The sequence below is a fragment of the Anneissia japonica genome, unplaced genomic scaffold (assembly GCF_011630105.1).
Source record: "Anneissia japonica isolate Jap-2015-1 unplaced genomic scaffold, ASM1163010v1 scaffold1030_len608725_cov174, whole genome shotgun sequence".
In the NCBI taxonomy this organism is placed as follows: Eukaryota; Metazoa; Echinodermata; class Crinoidea; order Comatulida; family Comatulidae; genus Anneissia; species Anneissia japonica.
The window spans coordinates 156,363-182,596 of record NW_022753996.1 but is presented as its reverse complement, the minus strand read 5'-3'; the positions used below and the strand labels follow the sequence as shown (position 1 = coordinate 182,596).

Sequence of the window (26,234 nt, the reverse complement as noted above, 5' to 3'; positions counted from 1 at the left end):
AAGAAACAATACAAAATTTGAAATTAAAATGGTCCATATTAAAACACGTGTCAATAAAAAAGCACCGCCTATGGGCAATGATAGCCTTTGTTTGAAAAAAAAAAAGTTCTTCATCCTCAATGCAAATAAAGCTAACCTATTGAACAAAAGATAGAAGTTAATTAGCAAATGTCGTCATAACAATAAAAAGTATTTCTTCCCACCTGATCGTGTTAAATCTCATTAAGTAATGTATATGACGTGTGGCAGATAATAGAATATTATGCGTAGTTCGGACAGCACTGGTCCTTGGTGCATAGCAAATAACAGAGATAAACATGATACACTTACCCTCTTCTTTATATTCATGTATACATTTTGAAATACATATATATATATATATATATATATATATATATATATATAAATGCAAAAACAATGAAAAAACGGTGTACAATCATTGAAAGTTGACTTGCGGAACACAAAGTTATTAAGCTATAACAAAATCAAACGGATATTTCGATAGCTCCTGCTATCTTCATCAACGTTAAAGACACTTTAACACAATATATTTATTTTTTTTTATAGGACAGCATTTGCTGAGAGGTTTTTTACACGATGCACCATTATGTCCTTCATTCGAACATTTACCTTTCTTTGATGATTCATATATAATTTAACAACGTTAATGGCTATCTTTATATTATATTTACGGATAGATTTATATTATATGCTACTATTTATCTCCAGTCGTACGTCCAATGTGTAATAGAGTGTACATGACGGTTATTTAAATCCGTTGAATCTGTGATTCTGTGATTTAATGGTTATGACATTCCCCATGACAGCAAGATGTCGCATCTTTTGAATCCCGTTGGAGGAATTTTAATACACAAGGTGTTAATTTATTTATTTACTATAAGGCAGCACTCGTTGAGAGCTGTGCTACACGATGTACCATAATATCCTTCGTTCGAACACTGTATTTATCTTTCTTTGATGATTCATATATATATATATTATATATATTATATATACATATATATATATTATACATACATATATATATATAATATATACATATATATACATATATATACATACATATATATACATATATATATATATATATATAGATTAAAAGGCAAAATAATGAAAAACAACAATGCTGTGGGAAACAATGGCTGGATCTCAGTAGAGATACAAAAATTATAAGCAACAGCTAAAAAATAAACGTAAGTAAACAGCCAGAAATAGAACCAGAGCTTTCGGACAACACTATTTCTTCCTCAGTGGCGAGTGAGTGAGGGTAGAAAAAGCTAGATGGTATAAAGTGAGAATTTCATGCAAGCATGATTGGAAACAATAGGCTGGGTGAGATTAGAATAAACAGCCTAAACAAGTAAACAGGAAGGCCAAAACTAAACTTTAGAGGCAAGCCACAATAAATAAGCCAAATGATTAATCCAGAATAAATTGAAATGCCATTGGTTTAATTTAGTGTACTGGGAGAACGTTCCTAATATTGAGTCCAAATGGTGTGGTTGTTCTAAGTAAAAGTTCCCAGTGATTCTCTTTATCTTTGCGATTTTTGTCGCTCCAACTGGCATTATGGTCAATTGCAATCACTCTGAAATTTGAAATTGAATGACCAGCTAAATTGAAATATTCGGCTACTGGTTGATCAAGCTTATATGTTCTGATAGCTGATCTATGTTGTGTCATTCTCATACGGAGAGTGTTTTTTGTTTCTCCGACATATTGTTTACCACAAATATTACAATATATGAGATAAATGACATTTTTGGTTAGGCAATTAATTGATTGCCTTATCCGAAATATGTGGTTTGTTTGGTTGCTCTTGAATGATTGTGTAGAATCAAGCAAGGAGCATGTTTTGCATGATGAACCACAAAGATGACTACCCAAATTACGGTTGTCGCAAGAGTTTGCCTTGAATTTGCCTTTGAATTTAGATCGTACTAATATATCTGGAAGGTTAGGTGGTCTGCGATAGGCTATGAACGGTGTATCCGGAAAAACAGACCTAAGACGTTCTGTGGTCTGTAGAATGGGCATAGGCTTCTGAATTATAGCCCTTAGTGGTGGTAACCTAGGGTGATAGGTAGTGACCAGTGGCAATCTGGTCGATCGTTGACGTGGTTTGTACGTCAGTGTTTGAGCACGAGGTATGTCCTTTGCTTTTTTTTTTTTTTTTATAGCATTTTCAATGGGTCCTCGATGATAATTTCTATTCCGGAGATGTCCGGATAGTTCTTCTGTTCGATTCTGAAAATCTAAATCCGAAGAACAAATGCGTCTCATGCGCAATGCTTGGCAGTACGGAATGTTTTTTTGTACAGTGCGGGTTTAACGTATCCCGCGCCTAACAATTAGCAGCAGATGTGTATAAGAGACAGATATATATTTAATATTTACCTTTTTATATTATCCAAATAATGAATTTTCATTTGTAATAAAATAAAAAATTGAATTGAATTTAATAATGATTTAGACAGATGATAAGATAGACCATGGAAGCCGTAAAAAAAAACTTACTTCTATTAAGGTCCCAGAACGAAACAATTGACCACAAAGTAAAACATACACTACTGTAATTTTAAACTAGTAATCAATAAATATGTTTAAAAAATGGTTAAAATGGCCTAATGAAAACAACCAATGGTTTTATGAAAATATAAATATTTAACACATTAACTTATCAATGACAATTTCTTTATTTTTTTTAATATAGATACATTAATTATACAATATGTTAGAGAGCATACAAAAGAGAGCACTCAGAATCATACTTGGTGAATCCTACATAAATTATAATAGTGCTCTAAAATTGTGTAACATAGAAATGCTGGAGTGTAGAAGAAACAAATTATGCTTAGAATTTATTTGCTCACCAACTATGCAAATCAACAAATTTTAGATCCTGGATACCTGCTGAAATAGACCATCAATATAATTTGAGAAAGAAAAATCAGTTCAAACCACCTACTTTCAGAACTAATAGATACAAGCAAAGCCCAATTCCATACCTCATTAGTATCTTAAACGAGCAAAATACTTAAGACTTGCATTATCTACTTGAACCTCAGTATTAACATTAAGCCAAGATTAATCAGTTCATCATAAACCTAAATCATAGTTTAATAGTTTAATTTTTAAATCAATATATCTTTACTGTTGTGTATCTTTACCCTTATATTTTGAATTTATATATAAATGTTGTTTCGTAATCTTTGTGCAATGTTTAGACCAGGTTTATTTTTTTCCTAATGTATCATTCGCAATTTAGCTGCAAAGTTACAATGTTGATATTTTGAAATAAAACTTGAACTTGAGCTTAATATTGTTTTTAGCAATAAAAGAAAAGTGGAAATTTCAGAAGCAAAATGCTTGTAAATAAAATACCACGTTTCATAATCATAATCGGTTTAAAATAAATTGTGATTAAAATGTTTTTGTTAAAAGTGTAAATATAACTTCCTTACTGATTTTGTGAAGCTCTATGCTTATATGCAATAACATTATTGGTTCAAGCAAAGAGTATATTGTTATTTTGCATGCATGCAATAAAACTTAAATCGAAGTACTATCACGAGATAGCGGGCGCCCTATTGTAATTAAGATAGCGTTTGAGACTCGAGCATGAAGGGTGCCCTCTACGTTATCTTTCGAGATAGGATTCAAGGAAACCTCGACAGTCGGACCTCTTGCAATTCTATTTTTTTTTTTTATTCGGCTTTACACTGGCAACAGTACAAAAATATGTATATAAATATAAATAGAAATTCCAGTGAGAGAGGTATCAACAGGTGCAAGCACCTCTAACACGACACGCTCTCCAAATGCACAAAACCCAACGGCAAATACATAAAAGTATAATTCGAAAAAAAGAGAAAATAACTACACAGTTCTACAAACATAATAATATGTTTAGTTCAAGACAATTCAATATCTTTAGTTCAAGACAACAGTTTAAATATCATGAATATTGGTTTCCGATATGGTAGAAACATGAATTAACAGATAACACAAAACAATTAACTTTCATTTTTTGTAAAACTTGTCGCGTGCAGAACCTTTATTGATGATATCACATGTTATCACGCAATTTGTGCTTTTGTGACTCTTCTTATCGATTACGCAAATTTGATTTTTCAAGGCTCATTTAGGAAATAAATTTAACGTATCCCGCGCCTAACAATTAGCAGCTAAGACTGACCATGATCTTTAAATGCTTTATAAATATGCACAGTTTTACCTGTATTCTTTAAAACTTACCAGTCTAGTTGCAATGGAATACATTGTTATACCGAGATTTTATTTCTGATAAAAGTTTTAAAAAGATTAAAAATCCGTGTTGAAAAAGAGAACAATAATTGTTTCTATGCTATTAATATTATAACAATCTATTAATCAAATTTTCAGCTCAAAATCATCTGATACCTATTGGATAGGAGCAAGCGATATTTTTCACGAGGCAGACTTTACCTGGACAGATGGTACAAAGGTTACTTTTGAAGGTAGGCCGTCAGTCATGAATGTTAGACTAGGAGATTATGATCCAAGTATAAAACATACTGTACATCTAAAAACAAAGTAAAGAAAATATGTCACTGTAAATATTAGAAATTATTTATTTCAGCTATGACAAACAAAAGTACAAAACAATAAAATAATAAAGGACGAGTTGGTCAACCTTAAACAAACAACATTACGAAATTCCATAATACAGTAAAATATAAGTTGTTCTAATAACGAGTAGCACCTGGGATATATGAATTGAATAAAGCTTTAGTTCTGCCGGGATTGGTATGAAAATGTGTGCCAAAAGAAGAAAGATGAACTATAAGCACTACGTTGTGGATGATAAGTAATAAACAAAATGAGAGTTAATGTTAGTTGACTTCTTAAATAATTTTAAAAGAAATAAAATATCTGCGTATTGTTTTTAATTGTTATACATTATATTAATTTTAAATAATTGTAAATGACATTTTCTTTAAAATATTGCTCTAGGACCTTTATTGTAAAATGTTTTAAAATTTTAAAAATGATAATCTTATTTACCGGTTTTATAACTTAATTATTATCATGAGTTATCAAAATTAGTTCAACTCAAATATTACATAACTATTCATTTCCAATCATTACATATCATCCAAGTGGAGTTATTGAAAATGTCGTACTTCTATTTACAATATAAAGATTTAATATTAAAAAAATACATATTCACTAACCAGTTAGTCAGAAAGGAACACAAAATCATAAGATGTCCTTATCGTATCGTATACGAAAAATAAAATCTTATCCTAACATTATGCATTATTTCTTACTAGACTGGTTTGAAGGATGGCTGCAATATGAACATTTCGGAAGACAACCAAATGATGATGGGTACAGTGAGCAAGATTGTGTGGAACTTCGAAGGGAATTCGCCATACCACTAAAAGGTTATGATATTGCTAGTAAGTGGTACTGGAACGATATTTCCTGCTCAGTTAAAAATGGATTTGTCTGTCAAGTACCCAAAGGTATGTATTTCTTACTAATTTAATACTTTGTATTTTGAGTTGAATAACAGCTTTCGATTCCACACACTATGTTCAAGGCTGTATATTGTAGTCGTAATTGATTAGTTTATCTGCAAATAATTGTAATTACATTATCTAACTGATGTGGATTTTTATGAAGTTCAAGAGTGTGATTATTAAGAAATTGTCAATATTAATTAATCTATCTAAAAACCCGAATGTTGCTTCCGTGATAGAAGTACAAAACACAGGGCAAATTATATCGTGACTAGTTTTCCCACTTTTCATTTTTGTTTGTGATATGTTAGACGTTTATTTGTGCTTAACAATTCCTTTATTAACGGCCTCATGAATGTATTATGGTGTAAAGAGATTTTGAGGACGTTATAAAATGGCTGATGACACTGTAGAGAGTCACATAAGAATTTGAAAGAAAGAATTTTGAAATACGCCGAAGATGAAGAAGATCGGTTTTACGGAAAAAGACCATAGTGACACAGTATATATTTTCCATCATTGTGAGTTTTGTAGGGCTTAGAGCCCTTTTGATTGATTCAATATGCTCTTTAAAATACGAAACAAAACAAAAATTAAAAAAAACATGAAATGTTCAAATCAAATCACATCACATCAGAGAATCAGGAATAACCCTAAGGTTCTGAATTTCCTTCATGAACTGGCTGGAAATTAACATATTTAAGCTAAAATGATAATTTTTTTCTATTTTTGAGCAGCTCAACATGTCTCAAGTACCATGTATGGTCCAAATTAGGTAGACCATATTATGATAAACACTCATTCTTTTCTTTCTTCCCTCGTCTTTTTTCTTCTTCATTCTTCGTCGTAGTCCACGACACAACACATTCCTACCACTCCAATCCATATATCTCGTTTTTTCTACGTACTTATTAAAACCTTACATCGGCTTACTGAAACTTCAACTATTTATTTTCACATTGGACCACCAAACGTCCAAACTATATAGTACCCATGAACCCATTAATTTCGAGTCTTTTTATACATCATTATGCTCATTTTATTTTTTTTTTGTAAAAAGAAAGGGTTATATATTTATTTATATTGAATTTATTTTTGTGTCAGGTAATAGCAGAAATAAATAAATATTGAATAAAATTGAATAAACAGGCTATTAATGAGAAAAATATATAACGAATACTTATGTAATATTAAAGTTGAACTAATTTTGATAACTCATGATAATAATTAAGTTATAAAAACGGTAAATATGAGTATTATGTTAGTTTCATTCAATCATAAATAAATCAATTAATCAAACAATCAGACAGTATTGTATAAGATTAATAAAAAAAGATGAATACAATTCCTGCAACAAGTGCACTTTCTGTAACACATTGACAATCCAGGCTGGGAAACCTTGAATCAGAGATAGCAGGGATAAATAGGATGATATATTATCTCATTTATATGATTATCTTCATCCAGGTTTTCATTGCTTTACTAATAAACAAATTATTGTCAAACATATTTGCTTTGGGTTCAGCTGTCAATCAAAATATTATTGCTTATCAACTAACAAACGGAAAATGGCAATCATTTAATTGGAATAAATTTCTATAAAATACAGTCTAGTGAGCAGTTACTGATCCATAAAAAATATTGCAAATATATACAGTTCACAGGGACATCGAAGATTGTGGGCAGTCATCAAGATAATCAACTTCAACCGTGGATACACAATTTTAATATTACAAAAATATAATAAAATTTAATTGTGTTTTCTTATAAATAAATTATCATTCATTTCATTTCTGAATAAATATTATTTATGTTGCTGATTGCTTTAAAATATCAATATAGATTATTTTCACGATAATATAAATAATAAAATTTATTTTCTATATTTAGGGAAAATGTCAATACCGATTGCAGATTTAAAATATTGCAACACAACAGTAACCGGATCATCAGGTTTTGTAACAAGCCCTAACTACCCGCTGTTTTATCCAAATAAACTTGTATGCTCAACGGTAATTGTTGTTTTACCCGGGCATCGTGTTTTCTTGGAGTTCGAAAACTTTGTTCTTGAAAATAATAGAAACTGCAGCTACGATTTCGTCAGAATAAGTGACTTTACAAACAACGTCAAAGTAGTTTGTGGAAATTACACTGGAAAAGAAAAATTATTGACCTTTCTTTCTGAGACAAATTTTGCCGAGATAACGTTTGTCTCAGATGATTGGGTTAATTTCAACGGATTTAATGTTAGTTATTCATCAAAAGAAGGTAGGTATAGCAATTGAACTAATTAAGTTCTCATTGTATATTGTAACTCTATAACGTTAATGGTTCTTCTTTTGTGTAAAGCCATATTGTATACACACAAGATACTCTTTTGTATTTTAGTCGTTAAGCTTTAAATTTCAGATAGCATATTGAAAATACATGTGTAGTTACCATTAAAACAATCTGCAAAAAGAAAATCTGACATGCTTCTGTTACATGCGTTTTTAAACTATTATTTCTCATTATTGTTAACTCTGTAAATTTTGCTAACTCACCAGATGATAATTTCATTTTGTCATAGTTCTTTATAGTTGTTATGATTCAACTTGGTTTCCAATACAAGGAAAATGTATGAAACCCGTGGCTACACCTCAATTGGATTGGGAAGCGGCCTTTGTTGCGTGTTATAACATGGGAAGGAAAGCTACTCTGGCGTCAATTGAGAACAAGGAACTTCAGGAATTTCTTGTCAAGAAACTTGCACAGAATACGCAGTTCACCGCCACATCGCAGTACTGGTTAGGCGGCACGGACCGTAAAGACGAAGGCGTATGGAAATGGCAATTTACAGATGTTATGGTCAATTTAACTTACACAAGTACGTATGGCCACAAACAATGATTGAACATTTTAAATATGTAAATCACGGGTCTAGTCCCATTGCCACCTGGCCTGTTGCCACCCGGCCGGGTGGCTAAAGGCTGGGTGGCAACGGGCCTAGGTGGCAAAAGGCAGGGTGGCAAAAGGCCGGTGGCAACGGGCCTAGGGTGGCAAAAAGCCGGGTGGCAAAAGGCCGGGTGGCTAAAGGCCGGGTGGCAAATGGCCTCAGGTGGCAAAAGTCCACATCATCATAATTTTCGTCATCATCGTCGTCATATATTTAGATAAGCAGTGAAAATCGAGCACATACTAATTATAATCAATGAGCCTTAGTTTCGTTTCCAAGGATCAATTTCTTGATAAACTAACGTTTACACACGTTATTATAATATTTTGTAATAAGTGCCACAATAAACATTTTTTTGTAAGAAGCATGTATCAGATTTGATAATCACTGAATTGAGAGTATTTTTAATTAACGTACCATTGTATTTAGTTTCGTTAAATCAATTTCTCATGAAGTTACAAGTCAGATAGGCTTAGCACAAGCCCATAGAAATATTTATAGTAAAACTAATGGCAATGCTTTAACAAGATACAATATGGTAACATGGAGAACACCATTCCTTAAATTTGTAAGCCAGTGCAATAATAATAATAATAATAATAATAATAATAATAATAATAATAATCTAATAAGCACTGTGCGGTACCACAGATACCATTTTTGAGTAGCGTTTACACAGGCATTTATTTGCAGTCAACTTGTTAGTGGCTGATCAAAGGTGCCTCTTATTGTCACATGCCTTGTAATTTTATTAATATTTACACGATCATCAAAACCTACTGAATAATACAATTTCATATAATGAAAACTTAATTTTCTAAATCTAAGACATTATTTCCACATTGTCGGGCATCACCCGACAATGTGGAAATTGTAGTTGTTGTACAATGTTTAGATTTTTTGTTTTATGTAACTATCCCATCTGGTTGGTAATACACTGTGTAACTGATAACTTTTTGTACATGGTTTATTATGTTTTATGTTTTTTCTTCCGGACAAAATTGGTCAGACTTCCCCTGAAATGTGGAGAAAAACTATCTCCGATGGAAGGCATGACCCTTTCAACTGTCTGGCACTTGACAGGATTTCATTCTTTCAATTAGTTTCATATGGATCAAATGCTACCTAGAATTCTGTGTTTTCTTTATATAACTTCAGAACGTCACAAAAAAAATAAAGAAACAAAAAAAGGCTATAAGCTACCACAGATCAATAGAAGGAAGTTGAAAAGTTTAATTCGCTGCTAATGATGGATAGGCAGGTTGTCTCCCAATCATTCCAAACATGGCAACATTTCCCCATGGCAATATCCACCGGAATCCCCCCCCCCCACAGTTTCTCTAAGCCCGTTGTTCATAGGTGTTATAATGGGCATTCATATATTATAAAGGCCTAATGCATTTAAATGACACTAGTACCTAATGTTGATGTACCATATTTTTGAAACAAATTTGAAGTTTTTTTTCACGTGCTCATTATATACAAAATAAAATCTTAGGAATGAATTTTAGACAAATATAAAAGTGATCCGTACCACTTTTTTGAAAATGTGTTCATATAACTTAGAATGACCTTTGTAAAAACAATATATCGATAAAAAATCTGCACTATTTAATTGTATTTCACATATGTAGTAAAGTAAAACATTTATCAAAATATTATTATTAGTTTTTGCATCCATTTTGAGTTATGAATACATTTATTTTGAATGATTTCTAATTTATACTACAACAAAAAGCAACCTTTGTTGACACAAAATATACTACCATCATATTTACTAACACTTCATAAAAGTCTCTATAAACAGCATTTTTTCAAACTAAAGTAATTTGGGGAAAAAAATATTATTTTTTTATATAGATTGGTTTCAAGGTTCGGGTAATATAAGTGCCCAACCTAGCAACATCGTCAATGAAGATTGTATTGTAATGACCAATTCTCTTAGCAAAGAAACACCTAACTCGTACTATTGGGCTGATGAGCTATGTAGAGTGCGATCTGGGTACATCTGTCAGCAAGAGGCACAAGGTATGAACGTCACGTTAAAGGTTTGATTTAAAATCCGTTAGTGGTTACAGACGATAAAAAATAGCAACAGGTACTGCTACATTTATTATTATTATTATTATTATTATTATTATTGTTGTTGTTGTTGTTGCTGTTGCTGTTGCTGTTGCTGTTGCTGTTGCTGTTGTTGTTGTTGTTGTTGTTGTTGTTGTTGTTGTTGTTGTAGAAATAACTAGACTAACTATGTCTGTAAAGCTGAACATAGTGCTTTTCGTTATTGACATAATAAGAGCTGATGTTGAATGTAGAAAGTAAACAAAATCAATATATATAAACAATTATGAAATAAAGGAATGTATGAACAGTCACTCGACGCTAATAAGATTCGAACCATACTGCATTGGGTTTGGTTAGGTTGATGTGGGTAGACATATGGCTACATAACACTGCAGAGGTCAGTGTGATTTTAGTTCGTGTAAAATTTGATAATAATAATAATAATAATAATAATAATAATAATAATAATAATAATAAGAGAGATGATGATGATAATGATGATGGTGATGATGTCTTCAACCTAAACCAATCCAGCGATCTCTAATAATAGCTTTTTATTATTTTTTCCTTTTTTTAAAGAAGTAAAGTCGGAGACACCGTACCCATATGAAAATGTTATTCAAGATTTATACGGACAAATTGCAAGTCGGAGCTATCAAGATGAGTATCTGAATGACATGTACATTAAATGGGTGTTTGTTGCCCAACCTGGATATCAAATTGTACTTCTGTTTCACAAATTTGATATCGAGAAGCAGAGTAATTGTTTATACGATTATATTTTACTCAGTGATTCCTTTGGAGAGAAAAGGTATTGTGGTAAAAAAACAGAAAATACTTTTCAATACAACTCAAGGGATAATATCTTGAACATAACATTTATTTCGGATTATTCGATTACTTTTCAAGGGTTTAGCCTTTCATATGAAATTGTTCCCGAGTGCCAACATATGTTGTTTACAGCGATAGAGGGCTCTATCCAGAGTCAAGTAAGCTTTGGACGCTACCTGGATAACATTGACTGCTTTATTAATATTAGCGTTCCCATAGATAGACGTGTGGTGCTAGAATTTGAAATGTTTGATTTAAAGTTTGATTTAAATTGCGAGAAAGATTTTCTAGAAATATTTTTATCTTCCGAATATTCTGTACGAATTTGTGGAAACAAAACTCTTGAACTATGGAAATTGAAGTATGTGTCTTATGCAAGTACTATGCAAATTAAATTCCGGACTGATCAATCGGAGGCGTCTAAGGGATTTCATGCAAGATATGCAGCAGGTACCTATATGTTTCTTTACTTATCAATATAATAAACATAATGCATTATACGCAACTAACGAAAGCAACTATGAATACATACAGTACACTACTTGTATTTAATTTCTTTTTAGTAGCTTAAAATTTTATAACCAAACGTTAAAGTTTTGAAATGTAAATTAATTTGATTTATGTTTATTGTATCTATTATTAAACAGTTAGCTTGTTTGGTCTGCTCAATTACTATTCAGAAGTGATGCCGAATGTCACCAGTACTACATTCACCAGTCTGAATTACCCTAACCCATTTCCATCTTTTACATACCAAGAAATTGTATTTTTTGCACCAACTGGATTTCATGCTAAGCTTAATATTACGGAATTTGATTTTGGAAGAGGAGGAACTACAGTGTAAGTTAGTAAATATTACAATTTTAGATCAAAAACAACGACGACTACTAAGTCTACTACTGCTCCTGATGCTGCTGATGCTACTGCTGCTAGTGTTACACTTGCTGCTGTTGCTACTACAACCACTACGCTGCTACAACTAGTGCTGCTGCTGCTGCTGCCGCTACAACAACAGCAACAACAACAGCAACAACAACAACAACTAATACTACTACTACTACTACTACTACTTCTGCTGCTGCTGCTACTACTACTACTACTACTTACTACTATTATTACTACTACTAATACTACCACTACTACTACTACTTACTATCACTAACTGCCACTACAACTACTACCACTACCATTAACAATACGTCCTACCTGTTATGTACAACAAATTAAATTGTGGAATTGTCTGTACATACATAAAACTTTTTAAAACATTCACTGTTATTTTATAGTTTAATATTTAAACAAATTATAAATATTTACAATATTCGTTTACAGATGTTCTACGGATGTCGTTATGGTTATTGACTATGAGCAGTACGGCTCCGAAAATACTTTAGCCAGTATTTGTGGTGGTCTTATTACTAATTTGCAAAACTACAGTTTTATTTCTACGTATAATAAAATTGGAATTCGATTTATATCTGGAGGTTCAGAAAAACCACTCAACTCTGGCGTCATGGCATCTTTTAGAATCACCAAATGTAAGCACAAGCTGAATTAAATGTTTTTACTACAACTTAGTTATTCGTTTATTAACATTCAACATAAAACATATAAAGAGGAACTACATTTGTGATTACGACCTGTCGAATATAATTATGTGAATAATGTTCAATTGTTTTTAAACAACTTATTTAGCTAATGAAGTCTGGGATCCAGGAATTTTAGCTCCGCGTGTTGAATCAACACCCTGTGATTCTAAACCATGCAAGAACGGAGCTACGTGCATTGTGACTGAAGCTAGCTATACTTGCGAATGCACCAACGAATTTACAGGTAATATTACAAAAAACTATATAATAAAGGCTACTAGAAAATAGTGTAAGATTACACAGTTCGCTGTCGAGTGTTTGGAGTATTACTTGCTTTTTTTTTTAAATATTGAGACGACCAAGATCATTTCTTTTATTTATGTATAAGGCTTTCATGTTAAATATATATAACATATTTCAAAATTTGTACTTATAAGCATATTTTTGCATTATTCATTTTAATCTTTATATATATTATCATAAAACAGTGAAATAATAAAATACATGTTAAAATAAGTAATTCTAATTTAGGCCTAATCTTAATAACCTGTTACTTTGAATTAAAAGTTACGAATTCGTACGTATCAACTCCAGTGCTTGGTAACTTTACAAAATCTGTAGTTAGTTCAGTATAACGACTGAAAAGAAATCATTAGTGTATCCTCTTGAAATTGAAGTCAATTGTTACCCTGTTAAATTAGTGAATTTCTAATCTTAATAAATTGTCTGCTGACCTCAGTTCCAAGTGGTTGGCCTGAGGTTAAAATGGTTTCTCAAGACAGCATCATTTCTCAACTTGCTAGTTATGCGATATAGAACTTAAGTCGGCTAAAAGAGGTGATCTAAAAAGGATCGTTATCTTTAAAAGGGTTTAGGCTTTGTCTGCTTAAAAAGCAAACTGCTAAGATAGAATTTAGACGTTAAAGAATCTGTTGGGGTGTTTTCCTTGAACATACATAATTATTAGTAAGGTCATTTTTGGGGGTCCCGTGACCATTTTCTTCCTACCCTTTTTTCAATGGATTTTGCAGGAACCATGTCAGAAAAAAAAAATTAGCTCTTATGTACCTCTGAAAATTTTCGGGAACAAAATGACCGCCGACGCCATCTTGAAAATTATAAAAGTCATATATCTCTGGCTCTAGATGAGCCACGGTAACGGATTTGGTTCTTCTTCCACTATATTTGGCATTACCAATACACTGGGATGGTAAATCCTGACCTATAAAATTCAAGATGGTTGCTGTCCGCCATCTTCAAAGACCGTAAAAATGTATTATCTCATTCTATACATTAGCTAGAAGGACAAATAGAATGTTATTTACTTTAAAATTTACTTTACCAGTATGTTGACATGGCTATACTGAAGAGTTTGAGATCCTCCTGAACATTGGATCCAAGATAGCTGCTGTTCGCCATCTTGACAATATGCCAAACTCTAATATATCTGGAGCCAGGTGATCTACAAAGACAAATGAGATGCTATTTCCTAACTTTGCCATTACCAATGCACTGAAATGTTTATTGTAGAGTTTTTAAGATCATACTAACTTATATATTAAAGAGGGCTACTGTACGCCATCTTTGAAAAGCGAAAAATTGAAATATCTCTGGCTCCATGTAATCAAGGAGGCCAAATATGATATCAGTTTTGCTGAATTTTGCTTTACCAATACAATGATATGACTATTGAAGAGCTTCAAAGTCCATCTGAATAAGGAATCCAAGATGGCTGCTGTCGGTCATCTTTGAAATATGCAAAATTTTTCATATTCTGGCACAGACGAGGCAGAGGGGCCGGCTGAATGAAATGTAGTTTCCTTTAATGTTGGCATTAACAATACCATTGAATTGTTATTTAGTGATTCCTATATCCTATAAATCAAATATGCACAAAAGTATCTTATTAAGAACAATTATTTTGGAATTTGGTCTTTTCGAAGATAAATAGTATCATGGTATTTCGTCTTTATTAAAAAAGCTTTGTGAAAATTTGTTGTTATGCTGAAATAAGCTATCTTGGAATTCCTTCTTTTTCAATATAATTCATCTTGAGATTAATCATCTTGAAATTTCATTTTTCCGATATAACTTTTCTTAAAATTACATCTCTATAAGATAAGTATTTGAAAATGTTGGCTCTGATTTAAAACATTTTAGAAATCTGTCTTTCGGAGGATGTTATCTTTGAATTTCGACTTATTTTGAAACTTTCCGTGATAAACTATCTTGAAATTCTATTCAAGATACTTCATCTTGAGAATTCCGTCTTTCTGAGATGAATCTTTTCTAAATTTTGTCTTTCCGACGAAAATATCACAGTATTCTGTACTTTTTATTCCGTCTTTTTGAGATATGTTATCTAGAATCTCTGTCCTTCTGTAACAGCTTATCTTGGAATACCGTCTTTTAAGATATTTCGGCAACATGACCTAATCACACTTTATTCCAAGTTTCCAAGATAATAATTATACTATAGGAGATTTGGAAAGGTCAGTATAATTTTTTAATCTCTACAATAACCATTCCAATACATTTTTTCGGTTTTTCAAGATGGCGGACAGCAGCTATCTTCAATTTTATAGGTCAGCATGATATATAAATACTACATTTACCGTTCCAGTATATTGATAACGCCAAATATAGTGAAAAGGGACACCAAATCCATCACTGTGGCTCATCTAGAGCCAGAGATAATTTATTAAATGATTTTCAGAAAATGGCGTCGGTGGCCATTTCGTTCCCGACATTTTTCAGAGGTACATAGCACCTAATTTTCCTATGATATGGTTCCAGATGCAAAATCCATTAAGAGAAAAGGGTAGGAAGAAAATGGTCACGGGACCCCAAAAACGACTCTACTAACCTTATATTAAGTACAATATTTCTCTCCCCAAAACGCATCGGCACATTTCTGAATTTTTAATTATGCAATGTCAACAACCATCTCAATGTCATTGTTCATATAACCTTAAACTTATCAGGTATCCGCTGTACGGAGCAGCGGGCTTCATACTTGCTAACGGAGCCTCTTTGGTCTGGAACATTAGCAATCATTGGGCTACTGATCCTAATGCTTATTGCTATGAAGTTAAGAAGGCATTGTGAGAAGACTTGCAATTGTGGTTTAAAGAAAGACGTCGAGTCACCATTTAAAGCATACGAAGGTTAGTGACACAAACCAAAATAGGCTAATTAAAAATATCCCTAAACATGAAAAATGCAAGTCCATTTGTACCGTTGTACCCAGTGGCGGCTCTAGGATATATCATCTGGGGACTGAGAGCTGTCCGACAGGGGGACATGGGCTCGTATGCCCGAGCTGAAGAAAGGGTTTGAGAGGGTGTTCCCCCTCCAAAATGAGATTTTTGTAAGAATAGGAACCTTTGGTTGGCCAGAAATGACACTCTCTGATTGTGAGAGATATGTGTTGGCTTGGCGTGGGCCTATTTTTATATATTTTTTTAGTAAATTTGCCAGACGAGCTCTTTCCAATGGGGAAGGGGGGTTTAAGCCCTTGCTGTCTCCCCGCTGGCGCCGCCACTGGTTGTACCGTACTAGTTTCAGGTAAACAAAGTCTAAAAATGTATGTGTGAAAAACAAAACTAACCATTAAAACAATCAAGACAACTCATTGCATATTTCTTTTTTTTGTGAAAAACAAAAATAACCATTTAAACAATCAAGTCAACTCATTGCATATTTTTTTTTTTTTTTTTTTAGTAATCATTGGCTATAAATAAAATTGTGTATGAACTATTTTTACTTTTATTAGACAATGGACCTTCAGCCATCTACGCTAAATATGCTGATACTGACCCTACGGCTGATGCGTTCAGTTCATTGATTCAAAGACTTAAGTCTGGTGCTACAGCACAGACAGCATCGGTGGTGCCTACTACACAGAAACCAAAACTAGGACTAGAAGTATCACCGGCTAGTCTAAAAAAGAATAAGGCACTAGCGCCAAAGGATCTGATTTTACTGAATGGAAAGGTGAAGGCAGAAGATTCGTTAATTTCCAACGGACTCATTTCCGGCAATGATGGCAATGTTGGCTCATGTAAAGCGAAAAACAGTCATCTACTGAAGGTCACTGTAGATATCAACCAGACTTCAAAAACAGCCTCAATTGATACAAATACTACAACAAACCGGGTGGCGGGAGCAAGCTTTGGACTTTCAGCCATTTTAATTTCTTATCTACATGATATCACACTTGGTTAGTGACATTGTTTCGCTGTGGAGGGGCCGGGGGTGGGGTTGGTGATTGTGGGGGTGGCTCCTGTCACCCCTGCCACTCTAAGTTAAACTTATTTTTCGTATATAAATAATGTTGACAATCAATACAAATCATCTGTGTTTTTGAAATAGAAAAAATTAGGCCACGATTTAATTTGAAAGGACAGAATTCCCCCTTTTTTCAGCTGGGTGTGTGGAATCATTCAGTCCGCATTGACCATTGAAAAGAAAGGGGAAAAAAACTTGAAGAAGACATCTACTTCTAAACAATCAATGATTGGTTGCACATAGTCGTGTAGCTATATTTCGTTTATGTCTGATCCCATATAATTTCTCCAATTCGATTCTAATTATTAAAGCTGATTTAAGAGTTGGACGAATAGCTCTTTTTATCTCTTCAAACTTTCCTTTCAAATTTCCTAGATCTGCATTGTGTGTGTGTCTGAGCTTAATTCATCCTAATATTGACTGACCCCTTGCCGAACTGTACTTCTAACCATGTTCTGGCTGATTTAAGTACTTAAGTACCAGGTTTTAATTGTACATGTACAATGTGTTTTATACTTTTACAGACTTGCACTTTTCCTGTCAATAACCGGAAGACTCTTTTTCGCTCCAAACCAATCAGGATACATTTTTACTGTGTATGCTACTTAAGACGCATAAAGCCGTTTCGTGTATCACAGATTTCACCCCAATGCTCTTCTATGTTGTTTGGCAACACTTCCTTAACAAACAACTTTCATTATGATACTTACTCATCTTAATTCGTGCATCTTTTCTTCTGTATGGTTTAATTTCTTTAACACTTGTTTCCTTATCTCTATCCATGTAAAATTCTTGGTTCGGGATTAGGTGTTTCAAAGATTGTTGTATTAGAAAACAATTGGTGGGAACGGTTCAAATATCTCAATATAATATACCATACATTGATTTTATGGTGGTGTCATTGATTGTAGTTTCATAACTTTCTCGTGTTTTTTTTCTTTTCAGAGATATTATACATGAAGATCAACTATAAGGAGAGGTGTAAAATGCCTTAGACATATTGTTAGCAGATTTGAACTCTCTTACTATATAGGACAGCAACAAGAGCAATAAAGCCACGTTATCGGTGCCGATAATAAATACACGTTATGAAACTCGGCTACATAACTTCAGAATTATCGAATTGTGGCACTGAAGCTCTTCCTGAAGTACTACTAAATGTCTCTGTATACCTTACCTCTTATTGCAACTAGAGTACTTTATGTACATTTTTTAAGTTTGTATTTTGCTGCTTACAAGTATTTTAAATTTGTATTTCACAATATTTGTAAAAATAGCTGAGACAAAACATCATATGATTTATATAGAATGTGTTCTATAAAATGTGTTCTAAAATAGCCTGTTTAGGCTGATAGTTCATAAAAGTCGTACCTAAGCTTACTAACAGTTATTATTCATATTTATCAAGTTTGCGTGCGCATTAAGATGATGTAAAGTAAGTGGAGTTAGTTTAGCGGTAAAATGCTTGCCTTCTAATCCCAGGGTCCTGGGATTAATTCCTGCCAAAGCATGACTTTTTCTCACGATTTAAAACAACTCCACTCACCAGGCCTCAATAAGAGACTTGATTTATAAAGCATCGTTTCATCTTATAAGTGGCGAGTATACTTGCTGTTAGATGTGAAGGAAATAAAATATAAAATATAAAAAATATAATATTATTCATAATGAATATTGCTATGAAATCTTAATACACACGTTTGTATTGCGATATATTCTCTTTATAGGGGGAGGGGACGTAATGGTAGGACAAAACAACACCCCCCCCCCACCCCTATGGCATTTTACTGAGGCAAAAACCACATCGAAATAAAAAAAAATATGTGTTATTTAGTATGTTTCATGTGATAATTGTACTATTTATTTTATATTTCAACATTTTACTTTTTGAGTAAATATATTTTTTCAATTGTTTAATTGTAATTTATTTAATATGTGTTAAGATATTACAGCAAATGGTAACAGTTTACCTTCCCAAATTGTTCCATGTATTTTATTTTTTGCTTATTTTTAAAATTATAATTTCGAATTGTTTAGAAAATTAGCTGTTTTAAACTATTTAAAAACTGGTTTATCTGGTGCTCGTAAATTTATGAAGAGAATCGATCGAGAGCCATTATAAGACTCATTCAAATACACAGGAGTGTTTCCTCGATTTATCTATCATAATGAAATTGTATTTACCAGTTTCATAAATTATTGGCTAGTTATAACGGGATTATTTGTTTTAAAAATTGATTTGAATGTCCTTCGTCGGCTTAGAAAATAGCCAAAAAAAAATTACTGTTATTTATGCGATAATTGGAAATCTATAAGCTTTTATTGTAAATAAGTGTAAATTAATATTGAATGCATGCTATCATCTCTTAGCTGCTTTGCTTTTTTTATATGCCAATTTCAGTAAATTTTGTAAACATTCTATGCACTTTTCTTACAGTAAAGCAACAGCACTTTGTGAATAAAAACAACCGTTCTTACTACTGTATGCTCTTATATTTAAATATTAATTACTGTATGTAATATTTTTTAAATATTGTGGATAAAATTTTACAGCAAGCTAGAGCAAAATCGATCTGTGAGGGGCGTGACCAAATGTTGGTGGGTTTCTTATCAAATTAACAATGTGGAACAACATTTACTTTTGTACAATCAGAATGGGCTCTTCAAAACGGTTTGTTAACCAGCAAATACGAAATGTTTTATAATGTCAGTGAACGTTGTGGTTATTATTTCACAAAATAAATTTCACACAACGTTGCAGGAACGTTCAGATGTTATGAAGTTGTAAAATTAGGTTTTAAGTACGTATTAAGACTTCACAAAACACTTTTTTCAACACCAAACTGTAATGTTATTATATCGTTCTTATAACTTAATATTATTAGCTGGTCCTTTAATAGTGAGATTCTAGGACAAACTCAAGTTAGTACGAGCTCTATATTTGTTTTCTAGAGAAGGTACAGAAGGTACGCCATGCTTATTAATAAGCAATTAGTAGAGCTCCGCATAGTACACTATAGGAAATTTATTATACGAAGGTTAGTTTTAATGCTTGAAAAAAATTCCTGAGGGCCTGCAAGGCCCGATGGAAATTTTTGAATACATTAAATCTAACCTAAGTATAATAATTTTCCATTTAGTGTACGATGCATGCTCTACTAATTGCTTTATAAGTCAATCGCCGTCTTTTAATTTTAGTTTTTTATATCCAACTGTTGTAGCAGTCATCGGTTGCTATAGTGATATGATCAGTATACGTGTGCGTATTTACATTTAGCTGTGCGTATGCTGACTATTTTTATATCGGAAACTATTTCAGAAAATGTTGAATCATATAAGAGAATAAGCAGTCGAGTCGCATATCTAAACCTTGTGTTCTGTGGTGATAAAAGAAAAGACCTATTGAAAATCAGAGTTATTAACTGTTATGGGATTACTTCACCAAACGCGAAAAAAGATCCAGGAGAGCTTGATAAATTCTACCGAGATTTAAACGAAGCAATAAAAGTACCAGCCAAATATGAGATTGTGATTTTCGGTGATATGAATGCAAGACTTGGTAAACGATCTTTTATTGATGTAGAATCTGGATTATCTGTTCTTATGGTAAAATACGGTGTTGGAAAAAGAAATAATAATGGTGAGAAATTGTTTAATTTCCTTAAATCCAACAATCTATTTGTAATACAGCATTCCAGCACCCAAGTAGGCATATTAGTACATAATACCACGAAACATGTACCCTACTATGTGCAAATTGATTATATATCCTGTACACAAAGAAGTAAAGTTATTTTTACTGAATCGAGATCTTACAATGGAACACAGCTTTTATCTGATCATAAATTAGTATGTACCAGATTTGATTATGGACAATGCTATAAATTTACAAAGAAGAGCAACAAAAAAAAAACTGTGGCTTTTAATGTAATGAAAATGATTGAAAACAACGTAGTGCACGATTTATATAAAGATGAGCTTAGTAGGCTACAAGGACAAAGGAAAATGCTAAGGAAGAAATGAACATACTGATTGAAACAGTCAAAAACGTAGCCACTAATGTTGTTGGTTTTAAACAAAAACAAGGACGCCTAGAATATTCAAATGACCCTGAAATTGCTCGAATGGCTAAGGAGCGTCATCAGCTGATTATCAACAAAGCACAATTCGTAAAGACATTATTCGCTACAAAAATAAGATGTAAAAGAGATTAAAACATCTAAAAACTGAAAAAGCAGATTAATAAAAGATATTGAAGATACTGATGATTCACGAAAAATGTTTGAGGCGATCAGGATTCTCAATAACTCAAAAGAAAGGAAACCAATAAGAATACAAAATGAACATGGAGAATATCTTAATAGTGATCAAGATAAAGCGAACACGATTATAGAATGCTTTTTATGAACATCTTACAGGAGATGAACTCGGTTTAGAACATTTGGATTATGATCCAATGTCTCTAGATAATCCTATAACATTAGAGGAGGTTAAACGTGCGGTCTCAAAACTAAAAAATGCCAAAACGTGTGAACCGGATGATTTAAAAAACGAACTCCTTTAAATTTGCTGGTGAAACATTTTATGCTAAGTATGCAGATATCTTAAACCAGTGTTTTGAAGAAAATACGTACATAGAACAGATGGGCCAAGGCATTCTCCTACCTATTCAGAAACCTCAACATGTAGCTAGACCTGTTAAAAATATTCGACCAATTTGTCTATTAAATGGGTGACGAAAGATTTTATCAAATATAGTATAAAACAGAATACAGACGCAGACAGCGGAATACACGGGAGTGTGCATACAAACAAGGAATAAGTTGCACAAACGTCGTTTGGGTACAGAGAATGTTGATTTCGGTAGTACTGGAGAAAAAAAAACTGATCTACATAATATGGGCATCGATATGTCCATTGCTTTTGATACAATTCGTAAGACAACCATTTTAAGACTTCTCAAATGTAGTAGAGATGATATTTGACTCGTCAGGTTTTTACTTGCAAACACAACGCTACGAGTTAAAGTAAATAGTAGAGTATCTACAGAATTTGTGTGCACAAGAGGATCTCTTCAAGGTGATGGGATTTCCGGAACTCTATTTATCTTAGTCCTCGCAGGAGCTTTGAATCATTTGCGCGCCATCACTAACAGGCCAAACCCAGCAATTACAGAAAATCGTATGTCTGCAGAGTGGCAATATGCAGATGATTCTGATTTTATTGATGAATCGAAACAACCTTTAACAGACTTTTTACCTAAATGTACCAATGTATTTAAGCAATGGGACCTATACGTTAATGCAGATAAGACAGAGTTCGTCCACCTATATGTAGCGACTAAGAATAAAATTAATAATAATGGCGTGCACTTAAAATACAACGAACCATAGAGGTTTTCGAAATTGCTTGGATCAATGCTTTGCTCTACACAAGATATTATGTATAGATGTCGTATCGGCAATGCAGCCTTTCAGAAATATAGAAAGGTGTGACTTTGTGGTACAAAGATTTCAATTACGAAGAAAATTAAAGTTTATGAAGCCCAAGTCGTATCTGTTGTTATGTATAATTTCAGTTGTTGGGCAGCGCCGAGCTCAGTTTTGGAAAAAGTTGATGTGATGCAGCGCAGACATCTCAAGACGATTTTGAACCTCCATTGGCCGTATGCTAGTATTTCTAATGCTGATCTTCATGAACGTGTTAAATTTCTCACTCTTAGATTGACGTAAATAAGGAATGATAGGCCTAAGACGTAGGTAAACTTTCAATGATAATCATTTAATGCCAAAAACCAGGGAGAACGCTCAACAGCGAGCAAAACATCGAACCTTGTGGTTTGCTAAACATCGAACCTTGTGGTTCGGACACAACATCCCTCCCCCTTAACCTTTAACTGTCCAAACATTGTAACTTATGTATAACAGGGTTCTATAGATCAAGTCTAGTAGGTGGTTTAATTTTTCTTCATGATCTGTCATTGTTTTTCGCATTGTTGGTGTGTGTTCCTTTTCGATTAGTGTTTCATGGAGGATTTCCTGATCTCTAAGGTTGGCTGATCTCAATTGATTTGCGTGTCTGGGCCATTCAGTCCCTGGAGAAGTCTGAACTGTATATGAGAGCGGACCTGTCAACACCAGGAATCCAATTTTATTGTGTCCACTATACTCTCGTACAGCTACTGTTTCCTCTACTGTGAATTTGTGCACATTATTGGAAACTTTTTCCATTTTCTCATTCACGACATCCACCTTTCTCGCGATGTTTGGTTTCATTAATGTCAGTCGCGTTTGAAGCTCTCTGCCTAAGAACAACTTTGCAGGTGTTTCTTGGGTTGTGGTTTGCGGAGTTGATCTATAACTGAGCAGGAACGTTGACAGCCTTTTTCCTAACGAACTATGCTGTGCTCTTGATGCTCTCATAGAATGCTTAAAGGTTTGAACGAACCGTTCCACCAGGCCGTTTGTCCTTGGATGATACGGGGCAGAAGTTATATGTCGAATGCCGTTGGCTTCAATAAACCGTTTGAATGTATGTGCGATAAACTGCGGACCGTTGTCCGTTACCAACTTTTCTGGCAACCCATCCCTCGCAAATACACTCCTCAATATTTCAATGGTTTGTTCACTTGAGGTTGCTGACATTTCAATCTGACCTCTGGCCACTTAGAATGTGCGTCCACTAAGATGAGGAACATTTTACCCTCAAATGGTCCTGCGAAGTCTGCATGCACCATTTTCCATGGTCTTTGAAGCCGCTCCCATGGATGTACTGGGGCTGCTATAGGCGTGTTTCTGTTAGCCTGGTATCCGGTACTATTGAAGGCATGTGGGTACTTCTTTCAGGAAATTGTAATCTGATACCATTGTCATGATAACGGTTTTTAAAGTTTACTGAAGAAAAAACATTCAAAATTCAATTGTTTAAGAATATAGTACTGAAAAAATTACACAAAAACGACATATCTAACTAGTTTAACTTTCCATTTTCTGCTCCATTCTCTTTAGGTTATGCCGAGTATCGTTATATTTGAGTCCCATCTTGTTTCTAATTATGGCTGTGCATAATGGGTGTAAGTAACACACAAAATCTGTAAAGACATAAATGACAAAAATGTAAATATTAGCAACATTTACTAAAAACCTTCGATTAGATAAATAATGTGTACAACAGTAGACGTCATTTTGATATAAACAAAAAATTATAAAAGATTAAAGAGTTCAAACATACATTCTGAAGTGTAAATTATTTTTTAAAAACCAATGGTGGGTTATTCAATTTTCCAATACTTGATAATTACAATACAGTACAGCTAATAAATAACATTTTATTTATGTTTAAAATTCTAAATTAAGGACACTCCAAACATAGATTTGTGCCATACTTTTTATGGTACAAATTTAAAGTATAATTATTCCGCATCATTATTTAGACAACTGAAAAAAGGTTACTTGTTTAGAACTTTAATTGTACGAAAATAAAAATCCGTATATTTTTTATATATTATAAGTTTCAAAAGGAGTCCAATTAAAATCTTTAATAAATCGTCACCGTTTTCACGAAGAGACACAAACTTCATATCTAAACAAAAAATCATATTTTTTTCAATTTTTTTTTCTTTGACATTTTGATTATGTACATCGAACTTTACCTTTTCATCTAATTTTTAAGAGTGGAACTACACTAATTAGCTAATTAAGCTAATTAGCCGTTGCGCACAAACCGAGAAAAAATGGATTTTTCGTTTTCACGAACAGACACAAACCTTAATTGGGTTATTAAAAGACGCGCGTGCGGCGTTGCAATCGTTGTGATCGCTAGGTAAGGCCTAGCTTGGATAGGGCTAGATGTAAAAATTAGATTTCCCTAGCTTATCTAGGCATACCGGTACCCTTCTTACAGTATAACTTGGGATAGGTCTATACACGTGCATCAAATGTGGAATTATTCGTAAAAACATAATGATTAATTAAAGCAGGATAAGCCGAGATTGTAGGCCTGTTTTCGCCCTGGACTACAATGGTTAACACATAGCTAAAATACAGTTTGTGCAAGTTTGTGCCTTAACAACGGATGCGCGTACAGCGCGCACCGTTTTCACGAAGAGACACAAACTTCACTCTACGTGTAAACAACATTATGTTGTGTTTATTCTGATCGTTTTCACGAACAGACACAAACTTTTCACGCTAATTAACAGGTTGATAAAAGATAAAAATATTCAAAATTCCGTTATCTTGATTGTGAAATTTACGGATTTGTGAAGTAGTCCACTTCAAACGCGTTTTTCTCAAGACTTTGTTTTCGTCGAAATTGAAGTTTGTGTCTCTTCGTGAAAACGGTGAGGAAATAAATAAACGTTGACAATGTATTACTCACTGACTATGGCATTCACTTTTCGTTGGTCAAGAATGGGCCGGTTTTTGTCTTCGTCCTTTAGTCGATGACCAGTGACTAAACTGGTTACCATTTCTTCTGGGGTAAAATCAATCGACTTGCACTGCTACTTTTCCTCATAAATATTGAAAAATTGTTCCCTCCGAAAGGAAGGAAGCTAGTTCTTAATAACATAGAATGAAATAGGGTAACGTCAAACATGATAACATACTTTATAAGCAAACAATAACAAATATTACTACAAATGGTATAATGAATGACGTATGATATGATTGACCTATTAAGCACCATGAACGTTATGTTATAATAGTAGGCCTGTTAAGGTGCCTATTTTAGGCAAATCCTTCAAATTGTGATAACATTCTGAAACTTGGCACATTTATTCATTGAGGTATCAAAAACATGGGATGGAAGGGTTGCCCAAAATTTGAGTAGGGGAAAGCGGCCATCTTGGATTTCAAAATGGCGGACCCCAAATTTCCACTTTTTAGGTATCTCAGCGAAAAAGGCATCTAGTGTTCTGATTTTAGGTGTAAAGTATATGGTATTGAGGTCAACAAACACACTGGTATAACTTGCATTTTGATTGCATGGCGGCCA

The 26,234-nt window shown here is 33.2% G+C and overlaps 2 protein-coding genes across 2 annotated transcripts in view; one reads left to right on the top strand and one right to left on the bottom strand.

Annotated features, from left to right (window-relative positions):
• Window positions 1–21,801, top strand: part of LOC117122996 — a 23,412-nt gene extending 1,611 nt beyond the window's left edge. Inside the window, exons 2-14 of the mRNA XM_033268781.1 lie at window positions 4,426–4,520; window positions 5,337–5,531; window positions 7,419–7,796; window positions 8,098–8,394; window positions 10,324–10,491; window positions 11,107–11,808; window positions 12,006–12,198; window positions 12,691–12,896; window positions 13,054–13,191; window positions 15,932–16,114; window positions 16,723–17,169; window positions 20,557–20,877; window positions 21,656–21,801. Of these exons, the coding sequence (XP_033124672.1) occupies window positions 4,426–4,520; window positions 5,337–5,531; window positions 7,419–7,796; window positions 8,098–8,394; window positions 10,324–10,491; window positions 11,107–11,808; window positions 12,006–12,198; window positions 12,691–12,896; window positions 13,054–13,191; window positions 15,932–16,114; window positions 16,723–17,169; window positions 20,557–20,877; window positions 21,656–21,801 (3,469 nt within the window). The remainder of the gene's footprint in view (window positions 1–4,425; window positions 4,521–5,336; window positions 5,532–7,418; window positions 7,797–8,097; window positions 8,395–10,323; window positions 10,492–11,106; window positions 11,809–12,005; window positions 12,199–12,690; window positions 12,897–13,053; window positions 13,192–15,931; window positions 16,115–16,722; window positions 17,170–20,556; window positions 20,878–21,655) is intronic.
• LOC117123006 (uncharacterized protein K02A2.6-like) lies at window positions 21,485–25,886 on the bottom strand. Its single transcript, XM_033268794.1, has 2 exons — window positions 25,617–25,886; window positions 21,485–24,327 (listed from the first exon to the last, which is right to left on the bottom strand). Exon 2 carries the CDS (start codon window positions 23,879–23,881, stop codon window positions 23,123–23,125), a length of 759 nt encoding a protein of 252 aa, XP_033124685.1. The 5' UTR covers window positions 23,882–24,327; window positions 25,617–25,886; the 3' UTR covers window positions 21,485–23,122.
• Window positions 25,887–26,234: the final 348 nt, after the last annotated feature.

Coding starts and splice junctions, on each gene's coding strand:
- LOC117123006 (XM_033268794.1), bottom strand. CDS start 23,881: ATGTCAGCAACCTCAAGTGAACAAACCATTGAAATATTGAGGAGTGTA.